The sequence below is a fragment of the Notolepis coatsorum genome (assembly GCF_963971535.1).
Source record: "Notolepis coatsorum genome assembly, chromosome: 1".
In the NCBI taxonomy this organism is placed as follows: domain Eukaryota; kingdom Metazoa; phylum Chordata; class Actinopteri; order Aulopiformes; family Paralepididae; genus Notolepis; species Notolepis coatsorum.
The window spans coordinates 18,506,699-18,533,098 of NC_140165.1; the positions used below are offsets into that span (position 1 = coordinate 18,506,699).

The window sequence follows — 26,400 nt, forward strand, 5'->3', positions numbered from 1 at the left end:
ACATAATATATGCGCATATTCAAAAATTAATGTAACAAATTATGGATTAGAACATAGGCTATTCAATGTTCTGTTCAAACTACGTACTGTATGAGGATGTCTAGAATGCACGTGTGTGTGTGTGTGCGTGTGTGTGTTCTGAATCTGGACCTCTCATCGTTGTAACCAAGGATTCCGCAGTGAATAGAAACGGCCTGATGTTATTCAGGGGGATGGGGGGGCGGGCAGCAGCAGCAGCCTGGTGTATGTAGCTCCATTTCCTCGTTCCTCGCGCTGCTGACCCGCAGCTCCACGCTGCTCACAATAAACCCTGCTTGGATACGAAGCGGTTCACTGACTGCGGGTACACAGACAGCAGCACCACGAGTTAACGGCGATTTGCAACGAGTTTCTTCTCCACATTAAGCGGCGCCCCTGGTGAGTAGTAGACAGTAAAGGCTGGCGGGGAGACGTTGTTTGATTTGCGAGCGCAAGGTAATAATAATAATAGCTAACTTTCGCACATGCAGGTGCAACGGTCCGTGTACGTTTTGATCTATTTTTCTCTCTCTATATATAGGGACGCTTCCACCCCGTCCGAAATGTCTTAAGAAACTTTTGTAAACGATTTTATATTTGGATTGTCCACCGATATGTTCGAAATTGACAGGCAACAATTTAGCGTTTTGAATAACCCCTTTCGTGACTGTGATGCACCGAGTGAATCCACAGTCACTTGCTCCTTAATAGGAAACCAACCTAGATTTACCCTGAAGGACTGGTTCTGCCCGAACCGTTCGTTATACAAGAATCACAGAGACATTTCAAAGGTACTCACAGTTGCACGAGGGTTTCGGACAAAAATACGGGATGGTTTGACAGCTCGGCGTTGCTAATAAACATTTTAAATATTTCTTATAAACTGGTCAACATTGCTCAAAACGGCATTATTTCCGGCGTTGGCTGCCTGGTGCGCATGCGCAGCATGCACCCAACGCCGGAAATAGTGCAGTGTTGACCAGTTTATAAAGAATATTTCAAATGTTTATTAGCAACGCCGAGCTTTCAAACCATCCCGTATCTCTGTCCGAAACCCTCGTGCAACTGTGAGTACATTTGAAATGTCTCTGTGATACTTGTACAACGACCGGTTCGGCCAGAACCAGTCCTTCATGGTAAATCTAGGTTGGTTTCCTATTGAGGAGCAAGTGACTGTGGATTCACTCGGTGCATCACAGTCACGAAAGGGGCTACCTGTCCCACGTCCTCCCCTCGGGAAGAAGCCATGGTCGACAGTAATGATACACAAGCTAGACGGGCCTAATTGGCTTTTCTCTGTCAATTAATTTGAATTGTGTTCGGTTTTCTTTTTGACTGAATACGCATCTTGTCCTCGCTGCCTCAAGAATACCCAAATGGTAAATATATATGCCTTTTTTGTAAAAAGTAGTTTACTCTAATATTATATTGAAGTAAAATATTTATGAAACATCCTGAGTGACCAAGAATAGGCCTAACGGTCTCCAGTACAGGTCCACTACAGGTCTCTGTGACTTATCTACTGTAAGTACCTAGTTGCCCATATGATGTATGTCTTTTTGTCTGGCTGATGGAAAGATCAATATGGCCTAAGTGCTTCTCACCCCCAAGTAATTTTATTTACAGTAGCAAAAATGTGCACTCAATTAAAGATTGATGGGTCATATGAATAATGAATCACTGGTTTGTGGCTATAACAAGTAACACAAGCTACTATATGGTGAACTAGGCTAGTACTAAGTGGTGTAAATCACAAGTACCATTACAATATTATATAGATTCTTTGGACAACAATATTAGCTGATATCACAACGTCTGCCACTATATGATTTATATTCAGGGGCCTGTGATCGATATGAGACGATATCATATGCCCATTTAATACAATCAGTTACATTTATATCAACTCACAACAAGCAACTATAATTCATGGTTTGACAATCTTTTTTACTGAGCTCTTCCAGACATTGAAATGAAAAACAATATTATTTTTAATAACATGAATAAAAATAGACCTGTTCTGTTCACTCATTGCTTTTCTTTTTGGATGCTTGTCATGATCTTCCTGGCGCTAGCAGCACGGTTTGAACATTTAGGAAGGATGTTTAGGAATTCAGTCTGAAATGGAGACGTACAGTATGTCAGCAAAGATGACGATGCTCATCAGTCAGACCCCACCCCTTTGAGAAAACAAAGCACGCGCATGGGGTAAAAAGATTAGAAACATTAGAAAACAAAGATATACAAGAGGAGTGTAAACATTAATTTTAGGAATTCCTAGAAAGGGAAGAAGTGAGAGCTGGATGAAGAGAGACGGCAAACCTGAAGTCAGAATAAAGAAACATGTCGGGAGTAAAGAGGGAGATGCCCCCAGCTATGCACAAAAAGTCACATTATAAGCAAATCAAGTGGACATTTCCACAAAATAATGTGGAAAAGATGAGCAAGACACAAAACCAACTGAAATCTGTATACCGTAAGGTGGTATTCCCCAATACTTTCTTCAGGTTGGCAGGTGTGGCTATGGTGCTCGTGGCAAATCCTTGATAAAGTGTATTGAATTTATTTTCAACATCCCTTGGGCTACAGTATCCCCAATTCACTATCCCTTTATACTGTAATCAGGTGTGTGTGACAGGGAATTCTATGAAACTGTAAAGGAATCAAGTTCTCTTTGTATCATATTGAGGCCATATATGAGCTGTCGCTATTAGTTTTGAATCATTGGACAACATTGAGATCGAGGCTAATCCATTTTTACAATCTAAAATGATTGCATGTGTCACAAGATGTCAGAGTCTGACGTGGTGTTACACATGGATTCTAGCGTTGGGGAAATTCTCCTAGTAACAATACCTAGTTGCAGTCTGGTATTTATCTGCCCAACATCTGGTACCGGTATTGATATGATATTCATGATATGATGTTATGCATCCCTACTAAGAACACTTAAAAACGATAATCCAAGCAACCCCCCCCCCCCCCCCCCCCCCCCGCCTCTCTAGAAGTGGTGGACAAAAGATGTCCTCGCTGTACAAAGACGACCAGGAGGACTGGTTGACGGTGTGTCTGAAGTACCTACTGTTTGTCTTCAACTTCCTCTTCTGGGTGAGTCACTCACAAACACCTGCTCGACAAATGCCTTGCTGACAAGTCTCCCTATGGCTTTACCAACAACCCTCTTCTGTTTTACCATGTCTTAAGTTAACCTCTTAAACCCTAGCCATATTTTCTGAAAATTCGCAAATGGAAGTGGAGTAAATGGAAGATTGCTCCACTTCTACAAGGTCCATTTGCATGTCCCTGGTATCTAGGGACATCTATGGATCTCAGGGAATGTATTCCCAGTGTCAGAAATATTGTGTCTGTTACTAGGCTTGAGTAAAGTATTTTCTTTTCATCTTTGACGGTGAATAACACCATGCTAACATTGACATTGTATTATTGTCTTAATGTCTTAATTTAACCATGAAGAGCACATTGTGAGTTATAGCAACGGCATGGTGGGAGTGGGGGATACAGGGGTAGTTTAGGCAAGGAGGATTACACACATACTGTAGGAGTAGTATCTGTACTGAAACGTCCCGGTGCAATACATTTGAAGTGAACCCTCGCACGGAACAGTCATATAAGTCTGTTTTGACATTTCTTGGACAGCCCATGTATTTGCAGTTGTGAAGTGAATCTAAATCACTTATCACTCATACATCACCAGAAAGTACTCAACCTTGACTGTCTTTAACTATGAGTGAATACAACACAACCTATCATCTATAATAAAGTTTGAAAATATTGTTAATCTGAAAACTTAAAGCAGGAGTTATATGGTCGTCTGAGGTTTTGAATATGAGTATAGTTTTGGTGATTTCTAGTAATTTCATTTACTGGAATACACAAAACACGTTGTCATTTTCCGGCTGATTTATGAATAGTTAAGGTCAGGGCGTGCTGTTCCATTGAAATGTGTAAACCGTGCCTTCAGGCTATACAAAGATAAACCTGGAATCTTCGCTTTACCATACAACCTATTTCTAACACTCCAGACTGACAGATAGGTTGAGAGTGGGAGGATTAAAAGAAACTTTTTGAGTCTGGGAGGGAAAGGAGAGACCGACTCTGCCCACAGTGAGTCATAGATTATTTAGCGACCGGTCAGCGTCTGGCTGACATTTACATTTAGTCATTTAGCTGACGCTTTTATCCAAAGCGACTTACAAGTTCTGTACGACAAGTCATCAGGAAGGGTACAACTCTATCAGCTGAGTAACAATGTTCATCAAAGTGTTGCGTGTTACAGTGTAGGTTAGTTTATTAGGACAAGTGCATGACAGTAAGGTTAGGTATTTTTTATTTTTTTTATTTCAGATAATGGTTGAAGAAGTGCGTCTTTAGTCGACGGCGAAAGATTGGACGGGTTTCGGCTGTCCTAACTGGGGTGGGTAGTTCATTCCACCATTGTGGGGCAAGGACTGAAAATAGGCGACTTCTCTTTGATGACCCTCCCGGAGCTTGGATAGGAGTAGGTCTGAGGCGGCCAGAAGATGCAGAGCGTAGGGGTCTTGAGGGTGTGTAGTTAGAGACCATTGACCAGAGGTAGGCGGGAGCGGTTCCCTTTGCCGTACGGTATGCTAGGTCGAGGGCCTTGAAGCGGATACGTGCAGCAATGGGGAGCCAGTGCAGGTCCCTAAGAAGTGGGGTGACATGGGCCGACTTTGGTAGGTTTGAGATCAGGCGGGCCGCTGCGTTCTGAATGAGTTGGAGAGGCTTAGTGGCAGTGGCCTGGAGGCCAGCAAGCAGTGCGTTGCAGTAGTCGAGGCGGGAGATGACTGTTGATTGGACGAGGAGTTGGGTGGCTTCTTTTGTCAGGAAGGGGCGGATCCTTCTGACGTTGCTCAGGAGGAATCTGCAGGTTCTGGTTGTCGCTGCGATGTGAGCAGAGAAGTTCAACTGGTCGTCGAGGACAACACCAAGGTTCTTGGCGGTCAGGGACGCGGTCACAGCTGCATTCTCGACTGTGATGGAAAGGTCGGTCAGGGGGGAGGATTTGGCCGGCAGGTGGAGCAATTCTGTTTAGCTTAGGTTCAGTTTGAGGTGGTTGGTCGTCATCCAGGCGGAGATGTCGGACAGACAGGCCGAGATCCGCTCAGAGACGTGGATATCTGAGGGAGGGAAGGAGAGGAAGAGTTGAGTATCATCGGCATAGCAATGATACGAGAAGCCATGAGACGTGATAATATTACCCAGTGAAATAGTGTAGAGGGAGAAGAGAAGGGGTCCTAGGACCGAGCCCTGAGGGGACAGGGGGCTGAGGAAGCTGTTAATCAAACCTGCTCCCTTTGCAGCACAGTGTGTTAAGTTGGAATGTGTTTGATAACTCTTGGTCCAACCCGTCAGCTCCAGGTCCCTCAGATCGAGTGACCAACTGTGTCTGAGGGTCCCGCGGGCCAAACTGGTCGACAAAGGGTTTCCTTTGCAGTGATGGCGCCGACACTGTGGAATAAGCTCCCTTTTAACATCAAGTCTGCCAACACCTTACAAACCTTCAAGGCCTTGCTTAAAACCCACATTTTCGCTCTAGATCAGGGGTGTCAAACTCATTTTCACAGAGGGCCATATCAGCATTATGGTTGCCCTCAAAGGGCCAAAGACCGTATAAATGTAATGTAATGTAAAATAAATGTAACTACTCCTTTACATATTGTTAAAGGGGAACTATCTTATAAATAGCTTTTTCCAGTGTTTAGCATTGTTTCCTAACTATGTGGACTTATATTAATAGGATCTATGTCTCTAATTCTCAATTTGGTGCATTCTTCCAATTCTCATCACACAATAGTGTCCCTCACTGAACTGAGTAATCTGAAAATTAGCATATCTGTGACATCCCACGTTTCTCAGCTGCATAATAACGCTCGCCCCCTCTGTTTGTTGCCACAGATCGCAAGGAAGGAAGTGCAGAGAGTTAGCCTAACGTAAATGGTATGAGCAAAACACGCAGGACATGTGCTGCTCCTGAAATGCTCCGCTGTTTCTATGCGCAGTGAAAAGTGAAAGTGCTTTGCATCCTAGACTAGTCATTCATTTACATGGTAAACTAACGTTAGCGGCTAGCTAGCTAAAGCCACCCTGATGACAGAGAGGGACAGAGAGAGAAGGGCACGGCACGGGTGGGGGCTATCGGGGGGAGCCGTCAGAGACTGAGAGAGAATCGGACAGGTGGGGGCTATCGGGCCGTCTCTCTGTGTGTGTGTGTGTGTGTTTGTGTGTGCGCACAGCATATTTTTTCTGTAGGTTCACTTTGACATTAGCAGAGCAAGGCTCTGGACGTTAGTAGAGTAGTATGGGCGGAGCTACAGGTGGGGGTCTGTCACTCAAATCGCATTCCGAGTATGGGCGGAGCCCAGCCTCAAAACGGCTTAACATTTTGAGGTAGAAAAATGCTGTTTTTGAGTACTTGATTAGGAATTTAAAAAAAAATGCATTTTCTTTTAAATAAACCTTACATATGTGTTTCATAAACTCACAGGAATTGTGTAAAATTGCCCAAATAGTGAAAGGAATAGTAAAATAGTTCCCCTTTAAACATATTGTTTCTCTATTTATTACTTATTCAAGTTACACACATTGCATATGCATTTGCATAGATGTAAAATATATGTTAGCTTATGTTATTTTAACATAAATCCTTTTTAGTTGATCAGGCTAAGAATCCCACATTACTCCATCAATCAATGATCAAACAATTCAAGTAAATAACAAAGAATATCATCAAATACAAGCTATGAGATTAAGTTTGTTCAAAACCCTTTTGTCACAGTAAAGAGGGGCAGAACTATAGTGCAACCAACAAGTGTGAGCTGCTAAGAACATGTGGGACAGATGTAGCATGTTACAAAAACAAATGGCTGCACACCACCTTGCAGAGGCCATACATCCAACTAATGGGAAATTGTTTGATTACAGAAAACATGTGTCTGCATGAACACACAACTGTAACTGTACTAAAAAATAACAAAATAAGGGTTGTCTCAGTTTACAACTATATTGTTCAAGTTTTGGGTGGGACTTGTTTGCGTCCATGCAGATTCTGATTCAATTGGGCGAGATGCTTGGTTATGTCACACAACATAGCAAAGTCACACAGCCAGTTTGCATCTGACAGTTCAGACAATAATATTATAATAATAATATATAATATATAATATATATAATAATAACAATATAATAATATTGTTTTTCTTCAACCCCTTGTTACCCACCATTATAGAATTCCACCTGGATCTTTTTTGTATTTTGGGCTGTAAAATTGTCAAAAGAATGTCCGAGGAGTAGGTGCTTTTGGCCTTTTTTCATCTTCATCTTCATCAATCCCTCAGTTGTTCAACATAAATGTATGTGTAAGAATGTGTAATTCTCAAACGAAGTCACATCCACTGGCCAAACAACTTCCTCAAAAGATATTCCAGAGCTACCGACATCACCACGTCGTGACGCGTACGTTTGAGAACACTACCGTAATGACAGAGCATGAAGCACAGCTTCTCTGCTTCCAGGGACACTTGGAATCTTTGTGATGATCGCACATTTGACATGGTCGGAACCAGAGCTCTCGCTGGCCACATAAAATTACATTTGGCCCACAGGCCTCGAGTTTGACACAAATGCTCTAGAGATGATCACTGAGTTACTTTGCTGTTGTGTTGTGTGTCTGAGGTGTTCTTGTGTTCTCTGTCTGTCCGTCTCCCTGGTTCCATGTCTCCATTGTCCATTTAATATTTATTCCTATTCTTTCCCCCCCCCGGGCTGCGGCCCGGACCGATGTAAAAATTGGCTGGGGGGGGGGGGCGCATTATAAATGATAAATCATATAACTGCAGGTACACATGAATGCTGTTTGCCGCTCCTCTTCCTGCTCCTGCGGCCCTGCAAGGAGCGCGTACACACAGGGAATTCTGGGATACGGGATCACTTTCAAACGAGTCGTGTAAAGTGAGAGGGGGGGGGGGGGTAGGAAGAACTTTTGTTGTTGTGGAGAAATAGAGCTGTGAGTGGGAGTGAAACGGAGAAGAGAGACTCCGCTTTGTTTAACCTTTTCATCCCCCGCAGCCCAGAACTCTACTGTACCAGCTCTGTGCCCCCCCCCCCCCCTCACAGCAGCTCAAGCCATGAAATATGAAAACATTTGGAAAACAGTCAACCGGGTTATAATTCAAGGACACCTCTATTGTATAAAACATACACTACATGCAGCTAACATGCAGCTTGGTGTAACTAACATGCAGCTAACATGCATCTTGGTGTAACTAACATGCAGCTAACATGCTGCTTGGTGTAACTAACATGCAGCTAACATGCTGCTTGGTGTAACTGAACATGCAGCTAACATGCTGCTTGGTGTAACTAACATGCAGCTAACATGCTGCTTGGTGTAACTGAACATGCAGCTTGCTGTAGCTGGGAACAGCTCTACTGTGTGTCCAGTCCATCCTCAGTGATGCTGTATATCCAATCTCTGCCCTCTTGGTCCTGGTGCATGTGGTGTTGTTTTGATTCCTGGTAGCTTCTGAAGGAAGGGGATGGGAGGATGAAGGAGTCTCTCTCAGGCATTTCCTACATGTCCGGCTGCACAGATGAGAAAAACAGATCAGGACGTTGTGTACAGGTTCGCTGTCCAGAGGAAATTGGCATTGTGTCGCGGCCCCTAGGGGGCCCTGGCTTGATGACCTCTCCCAGGCTCCACCCTCTCTCTCACAGGCTCCACCCTCTCTTGACCAAGGACAGCAACGTGGTTCCTTAAAGTGCTTGATTAAATAAAAGTCGAAGGCCTGGAATTCCTTGAAAACAGCACATTTTTTAACAAGGTGCTTAAAAAGTCCTTGAAATTCAAATCAACCATTCGCATTGAATGTTTTGTTCTTCCATGATGACATTTTTCTGAATCAAGAAAAAAAGTTTTCCGTTTTGATAAAATCTGACGAGTCGCTGTCTTGCGCGCTACAATTGCTTTTCCTCATTTCTTCTCGTGTGATGCTCTAGCTGGCAAGCAGGCCAAGAAGATGCTTAAAAAACAGCATTTAACTCATTGACTGCCTGGGGATTAGTCGGGGCCCCGCTCTAGCACTGCCACTCTTTAAAATAGGACTGCATCACCTTGTTTGTAGAACTATAACTATATTCTATATTATAGCTATGGATACAATACTATGGCCCATTTGACATCACCTATCTATCGTTCAATTTGTGAAAAAGAATACATTTGTCCATCCATACGTTCCTGTGTTATACCGTTGTGAATATAAGTATGGTTTTAGAGCAGTCTAGGGTAATTCCAGAAATGCTGAGTTATAGCCGTATACGTCAATTCCACTATAGACGTTGTCGTTTCTTGCCTACACGCTATTATTCTGAAATCAAATCTATATCATAGGTATTATGTTCCATCATGAATGCATGAAAGGGGGGGTCGTTTCTGATTATTTGATTGTCAGTAACGGCATTCGTATTGAACACTAAAAACGCTGTCCAGCCCGATCGGTATAAAAGCATTGCAGGATCAAGCTAAAATTGACGTCAAATCATCCTTACCTGTGATCGGGAGTATTCCAAAAATAATATTCCAATTGTTTGATCGCCATCTGGTATAGCCAATGTCCATTTGGTCTACGGCATAATCCACCACAACATATGGATTGGGGATATTTGACGCGCTTCAATGGAACCGAGCGAACTGTTCGCCTCGCCCCAACAAGGAAAAATTAAACCAGAGACATTTGGCCGTCCCACAGGCCAAAATACAAGGTTACAAAGGGTGCTCGATACCGGCGTCTAGCGTGATGCGGCCGGTATTGCACTTTGGCATTCTCAGGATGATTCCCCATGTTAACCCTGAGTCTGTGTGCCTGTAATGAATAGAAATATAGAATAAAAGAAATAACAATCAAATAACGAGTATACTCGTCATTGGTGGGGAATGAGTTAAAAGTGAATTCTATCCTTCAAGTGACATCCTTGAAAATGAAAAACAGTGCTTGGAAAAGTACTTAAAAGTTCTTGAATTTCATTTTGCAATGTCTGTGGGAACCCTGTTGAAGTCAAGAAAAGATTGTGGAGGTCAATTGGTAATTAAGGGTCTGGATCCAGGCAATTAGTCAAACGTTTATTGTCCTTCTATAAATGAATGCAATAATGCAAACAGACCTCCTTTTTAAAACCTAGCACTTAAAGATCAAAGGACATTTATGTGATACAGAGATGCGCTCATAATTTCCCAAGAAACAACTCATTCACCGATCACCATAGAAACGCAACATAAAATCTATTAAAAAGTCTTAAGTCGACTAAAACCCCAACGATCAATTACCTACCTGACTGTCTGATCAACCGCCTCTCTGACCACCTGGGTGTTACTGGGACCGCTCTCACCTGGTTTGAGTCCTACCTCACTGACCGAAAACAGTTAATCTCCATCTGCAACTCCACCTCCACCCCTGCCCCAGTCAACCAAGGTGTGCCGTAGGGCTCTGTTCTTGGTCCACTCCTCTTCACAATCTACATTTGGTCACATCATCCGGAAACATGGTCTCAATTTCCACTCTTACGCTGATGACACTCTACATCAGCACCTCACCCTCCACTCCTCTCCCCCCACAGCACCTCGTCAACTGTCTCCTTGACATCAAGGCCTGGATGTCATCCAATTTCCTGAAGCTAAATAGCAAGAAGACTGAGCTCATGGTTGTGGCCAAGCAGTCACTGCTCCGGAAGGTTGGAGACCTCCTCCTTGAAGTGGATGGCTGCCTAATCCACCCTTCCCCAGAAGTCCGCAACCTGGGCGTCATACTGGACTCCACCCTCTCCCACATAAAAACAATAACCAAATCAGCCTTTTTCCATCTCAGGAACATTTCCCGACTCCGGCCATCTCTCCCCGACTCCGTAGCAGAGACTCTCATCCACGCCTTCGTCACCTCCCGTCTCGACTACGCAAACTCTGTCCTCATAGGGCTACCCAGTAATGCCCTGAACAGGCTACAATATGTAAAAAATTCTGCTGCCAGGGTTCTCACCCGCACCAAGTCCTGGCACCACATCACCCTCATCCACCTCCACTGGCTTCCAGTCAAGTCCTGCATCAATTTCAAGATCCTCCTCATCACCTACAAAGCCCTTCACTCCCTTGCCCCCCGGTACCTAGCGGACCTCCTCCATCCCTACATCCTGCCCCGGAGGCTGCGGTCCTCTGACTCCGGTCTCCTCTCCATCCCCACCACCAACATGCAGACTGTTGGTCCCAGAGCCTTCTCTGTGGCCGCACCCACCCTCTGGAACTCACTCCCTCCAAACATCCGTAGTGCTACATCCCTGCACTCTTTCAAATCCCAACTCAAAACCCACCTTTTCACCAAATTTGTAAATGATTTCCCCTTTTTTTTCTTTCTTTCGTTTTCTTTCTTTCTTTCCTTTTGATTTAATATTTTGTTGTTACGTTGTTCCCTTTCCCCCCTTAGCTGTTAAGCGCCTTGGGTCTCCTGAAAGGCGCTATATAAATTTAAGATATTATTATCTCGCCCTCCTCTTTTTCTTGTGATTTTGAACCTACTCACTCGTTCTTGTCCTCTCATCCTTTCATTCCCCTGACCGGTCTACTGCCCCCCCTCTCATCCTTCCATTCCCCTGACTAATGCCCCCTCTCATCCGTTCATCCCCCCTCTCATCCTTTCATTCCCCTGACCTGTCTGCGTGTATATTTTCCCTAACTGAGTTGCACTTCCGCGTTCGGTTTGCGCGATCTGATTGGCCACTGACGTTTTTCTCAGCGCCAATCGTGTTACTCCTAACAAACTGGTTAAGCTTGGCGACTTTTTCGAAGTCGCTCTCTTTCGAAGTTGGTTAAGGTTAGGGTTAGTTGGTTAAGGTTAAGGTTAGGGTTAGTTGGTTAGGGTTAGTTGGTTAGGGTTAGGGTAACAGCCTGCTGGCGCGATTGTTAGGAGTAACGCGATTGGTGCTGAAAAAAACGTCTGGCCAATCAGATTGCGCAAACCGAACGTGGACCTCCGTTAGGGAAAATATACACGCAACCTGTCTACTGCCCCCCCTCTCATCCTTTCATTCCCCTGACCTGTCTACTGCCCCCCCTCTCATCCTTTCATTCCCCTGACCTAGGCCTGCTGCGATAATCAATAAATCGATTAATCGGCGCGATAATTAAAATGAATGCAATGATTTTGACGGGCGCGATTATTTGCTCGTTTGTTTTAATGAGGCGGAACCAGTACCCCTTGTCAGTCATTCTCCGTGTGGGGGGCCGCTGGCGTTACTACAGAGTACAGCACGGGAGCTCTGTGGGGGCAACGCCACATAGCTTAACTACATTTCTCAATATTGTTGCTCCTTTTAACCAAGTAGCGTTCTTTGTAGTGTAGCTATTTTTAGACCCAAGTAGTTACTCGCTACTGCCCGGAGAAACTGGACTGCTAAATAAAGATTAAAGATCTAGTGTTGATGCTATCAACATTAGCTAAATAGCTAACAAACGAAATACAATGTATAGCATAGCTACAACACACAATAACATTAATACAATTACATGCATCATTGTTTACAATGAACGGGTGGGGCTAGTCAAAGGACTGGACACGGGACAAGTTAAACATGAATTAATTTATTATAACAGGTAGTTTAGAGTCGTGCCTACGCACCACAGGGATATTCTATTATATACGGCTTTGACGCTTCCTCCTCATCGTTGATTGCCTGTAGTAGCTGCATCTAACGTTAGTAGCTAACGTTAAAACTAACCTAAAGTTAGTTGTTCACCAACAATCTCAACATTTGTTTTATCATTAGCTCAAAAACACAGAACCGGACGAGACAAATTGTCCGCTCATACGTTCTGCTAGGATAATAACAACAATACTTCCGCTCCGGTCGGTGGGTTTCAAAATAAAAGTCTAAAACACCGGAAAAGACGTTTATTTTGTACAGCGTTTTCCTCCACGAGTACTCGAGTACATCATGTGATCAATCGATCTGGATTATTTTTGCCCATCCCTAGTTTATCCTGTGCTGAAGTCTCCATTCCAATAGAGATAGTATATATTTTGGTTATTTGATTATTGTTTCACTGCCTTTTTATTTATTACGTTTCCACAGTTCTTTCCTCATACTTTATTAACATTTTGTACATGGTACCGCAAGGTACATTAATAATACATGTACATGTTAAAAGGATGACACAAAAAGCCAGACAGAGGGCTTGTTTCCAGTTTCAGTTTGTTTTATAATAAACAATCAAACTGAGCATTTTTTCTATTTAGGATATTTAAAATGTCTTCCAATGTTAAAGGTTTATTCCACTTTAAAACGGTTTCCTTGCATTATTATGCTATTATTATATTAGAAAAAAAATAAAAAGGTTAATTGAAAACTTTTGGGAAATACATTTCTAAAAAAAAAAAATCTCAAAACCGCAATAATATCGCTTATCGCAATAATTTTCTGGGACAATTAATCGGCCAGCAAAATGTGTTATCGTGACAGGCCTACCCTGACCTGTCTACTGCCCCCCCTCTCATCCTTTCATTCCCCTGACTAATCTTGTTCTCTTCCTCATGTCACTTCCTGTCACGTGTTCTTCCTCCATGTCACTTCCTGTCACATGTTCTTCCTCATGTCACTTCCTGCCTCTCTGTTTTCTTTTATCCTCTTTTTTTATGTTCCTCTCTTTAACACGTTGGGTGCCACTAGTGATGCACGATATATCGGCCGCCGATATAATATCGGCCGATATGGCCGTTTTTTTACACATCGGTATCGGTCCGATATCAAGATAGGGCCGATATTAAAAAAAAAAAAAAAAAAACATTATCTTTTTTTTCTTCTTTTTACATGTTTTGGCCTTAAAGGGGAACTCCACTTTTTTTGGAAATTAGCTTATTTAACATCTTCACTGGAGTTAGACAAGAAGATGCATACCTTTTTTTTTCTCTGTGCGTGCATTTTAGCTTTGGGAATAGACGCTCCGTTAGCATAGCTTAGCTTCATCACTGGAAGTGAGGCAGGACAGTAGCCTTACAGTGCCTTACAGTGTATTGCAAGGTCTGACATTGACCAATCTTGATATGCATGACCTTGGTGGGCTCTAGGTCAACTCCTGAAAAGGGGGTCAATGTCAGACCTTGCAATCAAAAGTTAGGGGCGCACTGAAATTATGGCAAGGGTTATTAGCCCCCTAACTTTTGATTGCAAAGTCTGACATTGACCCCCTTTTCAGGAGTTGACCTAGAGCCCACCAAGGTCATGCATATCAAGGTTGGTCAATGTCAGACCTTGCAATACACTGTAAGGCACTGTAAGGCTACTGTCCTGCCTCACTTCCAGTGATGAAGCTAAGCTATGCTAACGGAGCGTCTATTCCCAAAGCTAAAATGCACGCACAGAGACAAAAAAGGTATGCATCTTCTTGTCTAACTCCAGGGAAGATGTTAAATAAGCTAATTTCCAAAAAAAGTGGAGTTCCCCTTTAAATAGTTTCAAAATATCAGTCATTTCTGAAAATAAGTTACAAAAGTAAAAAAAATTATGCGTTTTGGAAAATAGCTCTTTATTTGATTATCATAAAAAAGTGTTTTCTATACAGAGATATCGACATCGGTAAATATCGGTATCGGCCAGAACAGCAATATTAATATCGGTTATCGGTATCAGCCACAATTTTCACATCGGTGCATCACTAGGTGCCACGCCCCTTCTGGGATACGGTGCCAAGGATTAACCTAATAGAGTCCGTCACCTTGTTTGTAGAGCTATAACTATATTTTATATTATAGCTATGGATACAGTAATATGGTCGTTTGACACTGTTTCTTCCGGTCAAGATGCAAAAAAGAAAAAAAAATGTCATCCATACATTCCCGTTTTATACCGTGGTGAATATAAGTATAGTTATAGCGTGGTCTAGGGTAATTCCCAAAAGGCTACGTAATAGCCTTTAGCGTGTATTCTACTAAAAGCGTTCTCGTTTCTTCCCTGGACTTGCTACTGTTCTCAAATCAAGTCTAGATTATCGGTATTATGTTTCATCATGAAAGGGGGAAGTGGAACGTTTTTTGATGCTCTGATCGTCACCAACGGAATACGTTACACACAAATGACACACGCACGCTCCGATCGCAATGAAGGAATTTTTGGATCAACGCAAGATTGGTACCATATAGCCCTTACCTTGACTAGGATCTGCCCCAAAAAGAATATTCCAATTATCTGATCGCCATTCCAAGTGTTGATGTCGATCGTGTTGCCAACATAATCCACCAAAGAACATAACTTTGGAGCGCTTGATTCTCCTCAATGCATGCGTTATAACCGCTTGTCCTGCCCGACGAGGAAGACTCCGCCCGGAGACTTTAGATTGACACACGCCAAGCCACATATTTTCAAAGAGAGTGCAATACCGGCCGCAAGGCGGCAGGCGGCGGTATTGGACTTTTGCGATTCCAGACCCATTCCCAATGATAACACGGGGCTCCCTGGATGGATTATAAATGGAAATATCGAATAAAAGAAATAACGATCCAGAAACGTGTTAACACGTGATTGGCACTCAGCGGTTGGGCGTCGGAAACGTGTTTATCAGTGAATGGCACTGAAAGTGTTAATAACAAAGACTGAGTTGCACTCAGTGACTCATCAATGTAAAAAATGTTCTCCTTAATTTCCCAGTTCTGATTTTTCTTTTCATTATAAATGCGGGGTATATTCACATACACGTGTGAAAGTGTTTTATCTGAATATAGAGCATGGGATTTAGTTTTGCTGTAAACATTATAAATGTAAGCAACATCTTACACACAGTGAAATACCATTTAACAGCTCATCTGTATCTGTTGTCCGGCGTTGGTCCTTGATCTCAGTCAGTCGACCAGAGAATTACTGCATGTCCAGAAAGTGGTGGTGTTACAGTTTGGATCACAGGTGCTACAGTTTGGATCACAGGTGCTACAGTTTGGATCACAGGTGCTACAGTTTGGATCACAGGTGCTACAGTTTGGATCACATGTGCTACAGTTTGGATCACAGGTGCTACAGTTTGGATCACAGGTGCTACAGTTTGGATCACGGGTGCTACAGTTTGGATCACAGGTGCTACAGTTGGGATCACGGGTGCTACAGTTGGGATCACAGGTGCTACAGTTTGGATCACAGGTGCTACAGTTGGGATCACGGGTGCTACAGTTGGGATCACAGGTGCTACAGTTGGGATCACAGGTGCTACAGTTGGGATCACAGGTGCTACAGTTTGGATCACAGGTGCTACAGTTTGGATCACAGGTGCTACAGTTTGGATCAGTTTGGATCACAGGTGCTACAGTTTGGATCAGTTTGGATCACAGGTGCTTCAGTTTGGATCACAGGTGCTACAGTTTGGATCACAGGTGCTACAGTTTGGATCACAGGTGATACAGTTTGAATCAGTTTGGATCACAGGTGCTACAGTTTGGATCACAGGTGCTACAGTTTGGATCAGTTTGGATCACAGGTGCTACAGTTTCGATCACAGATTGGGCTTTTAAAACCCCTCGTTACTCCCTCCACGTCTGCTCACCGTCAAATATGCAAAGAAAAATCATAATTTATATTCTCCTTTGTTTCATCACAATTTACTCAAGCCTAGTAACAGACACAATATTTCTGACACTGGGAATACATTCCCTGAGATCCACAGATGTCTCTAGATACCAAGAACATGCAAATGGACCTGGTAGAAGTGGAGCAATCTTCCATTTACTTGGGTATGTATTTTTTGGTGGATTATCAGAAAATAGAGCTAGGACTTAACAGGTTAATCACTAATTGTTAACACATTCATTGCCAACCACGATGATAGTCGGGTTAACTAGCCAACCGTTCCGTGCCAATCACGAGTATAGTCGGGTTTTAATCGTTATTTCTTTTATTAGCGATGTCCATTCATTTTCATCCATCCAACCTGATATTATCATTGGGAATGGGTCTGAGCTCGCAAAAGGGCAAATACCGCCGCCTATCGTCTCCCGGATGGTATTGCACATCATTGGATCGGATTGACTGGGAATGTGCATTGATAAAATAACTACGGTCCGTGTCTTGCTTCTCGGGCAAGCAGTATCGTGTTACCAGATTGACTGAGGACCCTCAGAGCAGCATGGATTATGTGTTTTTGGATGTATAACGTTGGATCAATAAACGCAATCAATATTTGGAATGGCAATCAGGAATTGGATTAATCTTTTTGCAGAACATCTGATGTGAGGTAAGGAATTTATGTTACGAATCTTGGGTTAATCAGATGTTCCTTTCTCCGCCATCGGACCGTGTGTGTGTGACGTTAGGCGCTGAGCCAGTCACGACTCACGAATAATAGATTTTTCAGCCCGCTTTTGTATCGTGCATAAGAACACATATACTCTCGATAATCTAGCTTTTATTTGAAAGCGATTCATAAATCAGCCGAAAAATGACAACGTGTTTTGTGTATTCCAGTAAAGGGCTATTATCGTGGATTTCTCTGGAATTACTAGACATCTCCAAAACTATACTCGTATTCAAAACGGTATAAAACGGAAATGCACTGATGAAAAAACAATCCGTTTTGTACATGTTGACTGCAAGCAAGTCATTGATAAGAGACGGGTGTATTAGACCCATAGCCATAATTTAAGATATAGTTTAAGCGTTCGCATGTCCCCGTCCTCCCATTGACTAAAGCGCTGGCACGGAACAGGCTATTTTGGGCATAGGGGCGTGGCTCTGAATGTGTTAGGCACAGACCATATATATTTATTTTCTCCCTCTATATCTATTTCTCCCCCCTCCTCTTCTCCCAGGTGGGTGGCGCAGCGGTTCTGGGTGTGGGGGTGTGGACCCTGGTGGAGAAGAGTGACTACCTCAGCCTGTTGGCCTCCAGCACCTTCGCCGTGTCTGCGTACATCCTGATCTTGGCTGGCGGCCTGGTGGTGGTGACCGGCTTCCTGGGCTGCTGCGCCGTCATCCGTGAGCAGAGGAGCTGTCTGTCCGCGGTGAGGGACCAGGGGGAGGGCCTCTACTCAGGGGGAGGGGCTCTACTCAGGGGGAGGGGGGGCTGTCCAATTATCTAGCAGTCACTGTCAATGTGTGTCAACTAGATCTCCCCATTGGAAGGGTGCAGGCGATCAACTGTTTTAATACGGACCAAAGGAAACAATTCCGACATCTGCTTGAATGTTATTTATTAGGATATAGCATCCAAACACTCGAAAACTCCAACGTCATTGGCAAACAGCCAGCAGGTGGTCAATTAGACCAGGGGTTCCCAAACTTTTCAGGCCGGGACCCAGAAAATAAGGCGTCAGAGAGCCGCGGCCCAATGCACATCGTTTTTTTTTTTTTTTTTTTTTGTGCCAGGCCAAATATCACTTCAATCCTATTAAGTTAGTTATTCATTTATATGTGCTATTTATGAGAGGGCTAACTTGTTGCAAAATAATAATTATAATAATAATAACCCTAACATTAAAAAAAATCGAAGTTTAAAAAATAAAATAAAAATGTATTAATTAATAAATTTTTCTTTCAAAATTTTTTTTTTTCAAATTTTTTATTTTATTTTAATTTTTACTTCGGTGTGTGTGTGTGCGTGCGTGTGTGTGTGTGCATGGGGCCATTGGGTGGGGCCGGGGGACAAATACACTGGAGGAAAGTAACCCAGCTCAGCACTGCCCAAATTATAATCATCACTATTGCCTGTTTGAAGGATATCATCCTCAAACACATATACACCACCTACACGCCTATTCTCAGTCCTTGCCCCACAATGGTGGAATGAACTACCCACCCCAGTTAGGACAGCGGAATCCCATCCAATCTTTCGCCGTCGACTAAAGACGCACTTCTTCAACCATTATCTGAAATAAATTTTTAAAAATAAAATAAAAAAAATCTAACCCTAACTAACCTTACTGTCATGCACTTGTCCTAATAAACTAACATACACTGTAACACGCAACATTTTGATGAATATTGTTACTCAGCTGATAGAGTTGTATCCTTCCTGATGACCTGTCGTACAGAACTTGTAAGTCGCTTTGGATAAAAGCGTCAGCTAAATGACTAAATGTAAATGTGAATGTAAATGCCTTGTAGAATTCCACACATAAAGAAAGATACTGGGATGAATAAACAAAATAGGAAATAAAATGTAGAAATGCATGCAATACATAAATAAATATGAATCTCCATATATGAAATGGAACATTTAGATAAGGTGCTACTGAGATGTTTTGGTGAGTTCTTTGTTTTTTTTGTGGAAGTAGCCCTTCTTAAAAATGCATGAATATTCACTGATTGGTCTGTAGTGGAGTCTACATTGCCGGACCATGTAGAATCCGGACCTTGTAGACTGACATAATTCTGTGCATAGTTTAGTCTACACAGGCCATATTTCAAATAATCAAAATCTTACTTGATTCATCTTAAACATTCTTGATTTGGGGGATTGGTAGTTCCCATGAAATCTGAAGTTGTTCAAACGACAACAGCGATCCACCTTGAATTAAATCACACTGTGTTGGCTGCGTCACAGTCACGAAAGGGGCTACTTAATTCATTAATCCAATCCACTTTATTTATAGAGCACATTTAAAAACAACAACGTTTACCAAAGTGCTGTACAAGTCCCACAACATAAGATAAAAAAAAATATATATATATATATATATATATATAAAAAAAAAAAAAAAAAAAAATTTAATTCGAAGCTTCGAATTAAAATCGAAGCTCGGCCCCGAAGCTTCGATTGCCAAAAAAATATTCGAAGGTCAGCCCTAGTACTAGGGTAGACTATAGTATGATGAGGTGGGTAGTTAAGATTATTATGATTACAGTTGTAGTTGGGCAGTTGTAGATGGTGAAAGCAGTAGGTAAATAGGTATAAATTGAGTATTGGCAACAATTGGAGTATTGGAGTTCAATTGAATTGGTAATAGAGCCTAGGCAGTGGAGTCATAGTTTATATGGTGGGGGGCACAGAGTTCAGGGAGATGACAGCTGAGGGAAAGAAGCTGTTCCTGAGTCTGCTTGACAGGGAACAGCTTGACGGCAGGGAGGCAGCCTTGGTGGAGGAGAGAGTGAGGGGTTATCAGGGAGGGCAGCCTTGGTGGAGGAGAGAGTGAGGGGTTATCAGGGAGGGCAGCCTCGGTGGAGGAGAGAGTGAGGGGTTATCAGGGAGGGCAGCCTTGGTGGAGGAGAGAGTGAGGGGTTGTCAGGGAGGGCAGCCTCGGTGGAGGGGAGAGTGAGGGGCTTGAGAGGCAGCCTTGGTGGAGGGGAGAGTGGGGGGCTGGAGGTTGTCAGGGAGCCAGCCTTGGTGGAGGGGAGAGTGGGGGGTTGGAGGTTGTCAGGGAGGGCAGTCTTGGTGGAGGGGAGTGAGGGGCTGGAGGTTGTCAGGGAGGCAGCCTTGGTGGAGGGGAGAGTGGGGGGCTGCAGGTTGTCAGGGAGGCAGCCTTGGTGGAGGGGAGAGTGGGGGGCTGGAGGTTGTCAGGGAGGCAGCCTTGGTGGAGGGGAGAGTGGGGGGCTGGAGGTTGTCAGGGAGGCAGCCTTGGTGGAGGGGATAGTGGGGGGCTGGAGGTTGTCAGGGAGGCAGCCTTGGTGGAGGGGAGAGTGGGGGGCTGGAGGTTGTCAGGGAGGGCAGTCTTGGTGGAGGGGAGAGTGGGGGGCTGGAAGTTGTCAGGGAGGGCAGCCTTGGTGGGCGCCTCTGATTGGGGAATGTAGTTATCTGTTTGAGGAGTAGGAGTCGATGTCAGTGTGGGAGTCCAGGGTGACCTGAGTGACAAACATACTCCAGTCTGTGTGTTGAAACCAGTGCTGCAGCTCAGGCTGTCCCCTCAGGCTGTCCCCTCAGTCTGTCCTCTCAGCTCAGTCTGTCCTCTCAGCTCAGAGTCTGTCCTCTCAGTTCAGAGTCTGTCCTCTCAGTTCAGAGTCTGTCCCCTCAGTTCAGAGTGTGTCCCCTCAGCTCAGAGTCTGTCCTCTCAGTTCAGAGTCTGTCCTCTCAGTTCAGAGTCTGTCCTCTCAGTTCAGAGTCTGTCCCCTCAGTTCAGAGTCTGTCCTCTCAGTTCAGAGTCTGTCCCCTCAGTTCAGAGTGTGTCCCCTCAGTTCAGAGTCTGTCCCCTCAGTTCAGAGTCTGTCCTCTCAGTTCAGAGTGTGTCCCCTCAGTTCAGAGTCTGTCCTCTCAGCTCAGAGTCTGTCCTCTCAGTTCAGAGTCTGTCCCCTCAGTTCAGAGTCTGTCCCCTCAGTTCAGAGTCTGTCCTCTCAGTTCAGTCTGTCCTCTCAGTTCAGAGTCTGTCCTCTCAGTTCAGTCTGTCCTCTCAGTTCAGAGTCTGTCCTCTCAGCTCAGAGTCTGTCCCCTCAGCTCAGAGTCTGTCCTCTCAGTTCAGAGTCTGTCCTCAGTTCAGAGTCTGTCCTCTCAGCTCAGAGTCTGTCCCCTCAGCTCAGAGTCTGTCCTCTCAGCTCAGAGTCTGTCCCCTCAGCTCAGAGTCTGTCCTCTCAGTTTAGAGTCTGTCCCCTCAGTTCAGAGTCTGTCCCCTCAGGCCAGGGTTAGAAATTAACATTTTTTTTCAAGGGCTTTTTTTGCCCCCCTTAATTGATTTTCGGGGGCTTTTTTTTGTATTTCGGGGGCACAACATTTTTATAATGAAAATTAACATAAAGATTATAAAACATTGTTGCCACTTTTTTTTACAGTCTTCGTCCCTATGTTTGATAACGTAATGTTAATGTCTCCATATATAGGGCTCTACGCTAACCTTTTTCCCAAGGAGCACATGTGCTCCTAAATAAAATGTTAATAAATAAAATCTAAATACAAATTTAGGAGCACACAAAGAAATTTAGGAGCACAGTGACAATTGTTCAAGTAACACACACACACACACACACACGCACACGATGTGTGACATCATGGCTTGGTTTCATGTTTTGAGGTACCTTCAATTATCTGTAAATAATACATACATACTCTTATCTAAATAGATTAAATATTATTGTCCCTGAGGGCAAGTTGTGTTGTTGTCTTGATATATCTACAAATAGCAGACGAATAACCGGTTGCCTCTGGATCAATGAATGTCTAATATTGAATAATATTATTAGATTTTTAACATCCCTAATTCCAACAGTCAAGAGGCTTGTTTCAAATTGATGAAAAACCCCACACACGCAACGTTTGTGAGTATAGGCTCTGGCCAGATCGATCAATGAAATACGTTGCGCGCTCAGCGCTGTGGAATGAAGGAAATGCGCATCGGGATCGGATTTGGATGTTACAAATTGGAGTTGTTACAAATGGAACGCTCTTTCCCCGCTGAACACAAGTTACTTAACGTTACACAGGTCGCGCTATGCAGATGCTTAGCTTGCTAACGTTAAGATAGCAGTGTAATGCTTGATGAGAGCAGAGCGCTCTGTCTGTGTTCGCATCCTCTCAGTCTCAAGTGCCTGGAAGCATCTCCCTGTAACACGCAGCGGGCCCCGCCTCCCTCCTCCTTGGAACAAACATTACACCCAAAAACTGAATTTCAGTCCAGTTTCAATCTGAACTATTAACAGCGGAGCTGTTTTGTAATCTTCACAATCACTCGTCTGTCTCGCACACTGCAAGTAAATGATTTTTCCGGTTTGCACACACACATATTATTGGGGGCAAATACGAGGGAAATGCTCGCACTGTAGAGCATATATATAATTATATATATAATTAGTAAACTGTCGGGGGCTTTTTTTGCCCCCCTTAACTGATTATCGAGGGCATTTGGTCAATTTTCGAGGGCATTTTGCCCCAAGCCCCCGTTAATTTCGAACCCTGCCTCAGGCCATATTTTGACTATTCTAGCTGAGGGCTTCACACGTTTGATGAGTGGGGTCGGAACAAAGAGACGTGGTCTGATTGTCCAGGTGGGGGAGGGGAACAGCTTTGTGTTCAGTAGATAGAATGATGCTGTGTGTTCAGTAGAATGATGCTGTGTGTTCAGTAGAATGATGCTGTGTGTTCAGTAGAATGATGCTGTGATGCTGTGTGTTCAGTAGAATGATGCTGTGATGCTCTGTGTTCAGTAGAATGATGCTGTGTGTTCAGTAGAATGATGCTGTGTGTGTTCAGTAGAATGATGCTGTGATGCTCTGTGTTCAGTAGAATGATGCTGTGATGCTCTGTGTTCAGTAGAATGATGCTGTGATGCTCTGTGTTCAGTAGAATGATGCTGTGTTCAGTAGAATGATGCTGTGTGTTCAGTAGAATGATGCTGTGTGTTCAGTAGAATGATGCTGTGATGCTCTGTGTTCAGTAGAATGATGCTGTGATGCATCGTGTTCAGTAGAATGATGCTCTGTGTTCAGTAGAATGATGCTTTGTGTTCAGTAGAATGATGCTGTGATGCTGTGTGTTCAGTAGTAAGCTATCCAGCTGCAGGCTCGCCTATCTAAGCACAAATGAATGGAAGCGCCTCTCCCGGAGTTTTAAGCTAGGCTAGCTGATTCATATCTCTGCTTCCATTCATTTGTCCTAAGCTAGGCTAGCTTGCAGCCGGATAGCTTTCTACTGAATTAGAGGAAATTGGTATCCATTTTCTTGTCTGACTCTGCAGAAGATATACGTGCACTTCCCATATTTCTCCTTTTTAAATGAGAGGGCCAACCTGTCAGAAGAATCCCAGATCAGCATTTTGTACACTGTCCAATTTGCAGCATGGACATTATGTAAGTCCTGCTTGTCACTGTATAGTTGGATGCTGGGGGGGTCTTGGGGTGGGGGGGGGTACTGCAGGGCTATTTATAGATCCATCTATCTACAAGTGATGCACAGAGCTGGAGGAGAGAGAGAGGGAGAGAGAGGGAGGGTTAGGAGGAGGGGGAGGTGGGTGCAGGGAGGGTGGGCTACGAGGAAAGAGGGAGGATTAGAGGAAAGGGAGGGCTAGGAGGTAGAGGGGCGGGCTAGGAGGTAAAGGGGAGGGCTAGGAGATGGCGAGAAGAGCGGTGCATGCAGGGTGGGATGAGAGCGAGAGGGCTAGGAGGAAAGGTGGATGCAGGGAGGCAGGGCTAGGAGGAGACGGGAGTGGAGGAGTGCTAAGGGAAGGTGGAGGGGAGAGGTGGGTGGGCGGGGGAAGGGATGGAGGATTTATTAGTGTTTTGCTTTTAGAGAATGGCTACTTGCAGGGCTGTGTCAAACGAGGCATAATGTGTACGTGAGTTGAGTCGATGTGTTCTAGGAGGGTCTAGGAGGGTCTAGGAGAGATAAGCAGGGTCTAGGAGGGATAAGCAGAGTCTAGGAGAGATAAGCAGAGTCTAGGAGAGATACGCAGGGTCTAGGAGAGATAAGCAGGGTCTAGGAGAGATAAGTAGAGTCTAGGAGAGATAAGCAGGGTCTAGGAGAGATAAGTAGGGTCTAGGAGAGATAAGTAGGGTCTAGGAGAGATAAGTAGAGTCTAGGAGAGATAAGTAGGGTCTAGGAGAGATAAGCAGGGTCTAGGAGAGATAAGTAGAGTCTAGGAGAGATAAGCAGAGTCTAGGAGAGATAAGTAGAGTCTAGGAGAGATAAGTAGAGTCTAGGAGAGATAAGTAGAGTCTAGGAGGGATAAGTAGAGTCTAGGAGAGATAAGTAGAGTCTAGGAGAGATAAGTAGAGTCTAGGAGGGATAAGTAGAGTCTAGGAGGGATAAGTAGAGTCTAGGAGAGATAAGTAGAGTCTAGGAGAGATAAGTAGAGTCTAGGAGAGATAAGTAGAGTCTAGGAGAGATACGCAGGGTCTATGAGAGATAAGTAGAGTCTAGGAGGGATAAGTAGAGTCTAGGAGAGATAAGTAGAGTCTAGGAGAGATAAGTAGAGTCTAGGAGAGATAAGTAGAGTCTAGGAGAGATAAGTAGAGTCTAGGAGAGATAAGTAGAGTAGAGTCTAGGAGAGATAAGTAGAGTCTAGGAGAGATAAGTAGAGTCTAGAAGAGATAAGTAGAGTCTAGGAGAGATAAGCAGAGTCTAGGAGAGATAAGCAGAGTCTAGGAGAGATAAGCAGAGTCTAGGAGAGATAAGTAGAGTCTAGGAGAGATAAGTAGAGTCTAGGAGAGATAAGCAGAGTCTAGGAGAGATACACAGAGTCTAGGAGAGATAAGTAGAGTCTAGGAGAGATAAGCAGAGTCTAGGAGAGATAAGTAGAGTCTAGGAGAGATAAGTAGAGTCTAGGAGAGATAAGCAGAGTCTAGGAGAGATAAGCAGAGTCTAGGAGAGATAAGTAGAGTCTAGGAGAGATAAGTAGAGTCTAGGAGAGATAAGTAGCTTCTATCCCCAGGCCATCAGGCTGCTAAACGAACAATGAATGAACACTACACAACAACAACCACCAAACACACATAGCACACACATCCACACGCACACACTCACTTTAAACAAACACACTGTAGCACCCACTACACACACTTTATAGCACACACCCACTTTAAACAAACACACTGTAGCACCCACTCCCCACACTTTATATTTATGGATGAAGGATTGCACTACAACTCGTACACCTTACTGTAAATTGTACCTAAAATTGTACCTCATCCCACTTCTGCTTTGCACTAGATAGTACTGTACATTAGTACACTGCATAGTATTGTGTATTGTATATTATATGGTAACTCAGAACATTGTACATATGTCTATACCGAACAACTGTGACCTCATTCTTCTTCTAAATTCATGCTATATTATGTTATTATGTTATTTGATACTATCTTGTCTAGCACAGTCTCTGGAGCGTAACAGTAAGAAGCATTTTGTATGAAAGTATTCTGTACTTCTGTATGACAACTATTAAAGAACTTGAACTTGAAACTTGAACTAGGAGGGATAAGTAGGGTCTAGGAGAGATAAGCAGAGTCTAGGAGAGATAAGCAGGGTTTAGGGCTGTCGAGGGTGTGATGTGTATTGATTGGACATCAGCTAATGATTACGTGATGTGTGTGTGTGAGGGAGGGGGCGCGGCAGTATTTGTGTGGGCATATGAAGACTGGATTCCTTCTAGCAATGTAACAAAGTATACTCTGTACTCTGTTTCTGAATCACACAATGATGCTGTTTCTGTAGAAGCTTCCTAGATGTTAAAATACAGATCATTGCTTCAGCTTTTTAAATATGTTTATACTTTGTTCCCTGCAACCATTACTTTCCTGCAGCTGTGTGGGGTTTGCGATCACCTCGACCACACACATGCACACACGCACACACACACACCTACGCACCCCCTAGCACACACTGCAAGCGACAGTAGCATCTAATGGCCTTGAGCAAAACAGAGCTGCCACTGACATCAAATGCTTGTTTCCTGCCTACCTGACGGATGTGTC

The 26,400-nt window shown here is 43.8% G+C and overlaps 1 protein-coding gene across 3 annotated transcripts in view; it reads left to right on the top strand.

Annotated features, from left to right (window-relative positions):
* Positions 1–282: 282 nt before the first annotated feature.
* Positions 283–26,400, top strand: part of tspan11 (tetraspanin 11) — a 63,671-nt gene continuing 37,553 nt past the window's right edge. For 2 of the 3 annotated variants that reach the window (XR_014620160.1, XM_084323074.1), the window contains exons 1-3: positions 283–417; positions 3,024–3,126; positions 17,883–18,074. Coding sequence is in view for 1 of the 3 variants with exons in the window: in XM_084323074.1 (XP_084179200.1) it covers positions 3,040–3,126; positions 17,883–18,074 (279 nt within the window). In the remaining 2 variants the exon portion in view is untranslated. The remainder of the gene's footprint in view (positions 418–3,023; positions 3,127–17,882; positions 18,075–26,400) is intronic. The other variant, XR_014620161.1, reaches the window with a different exon arrangement.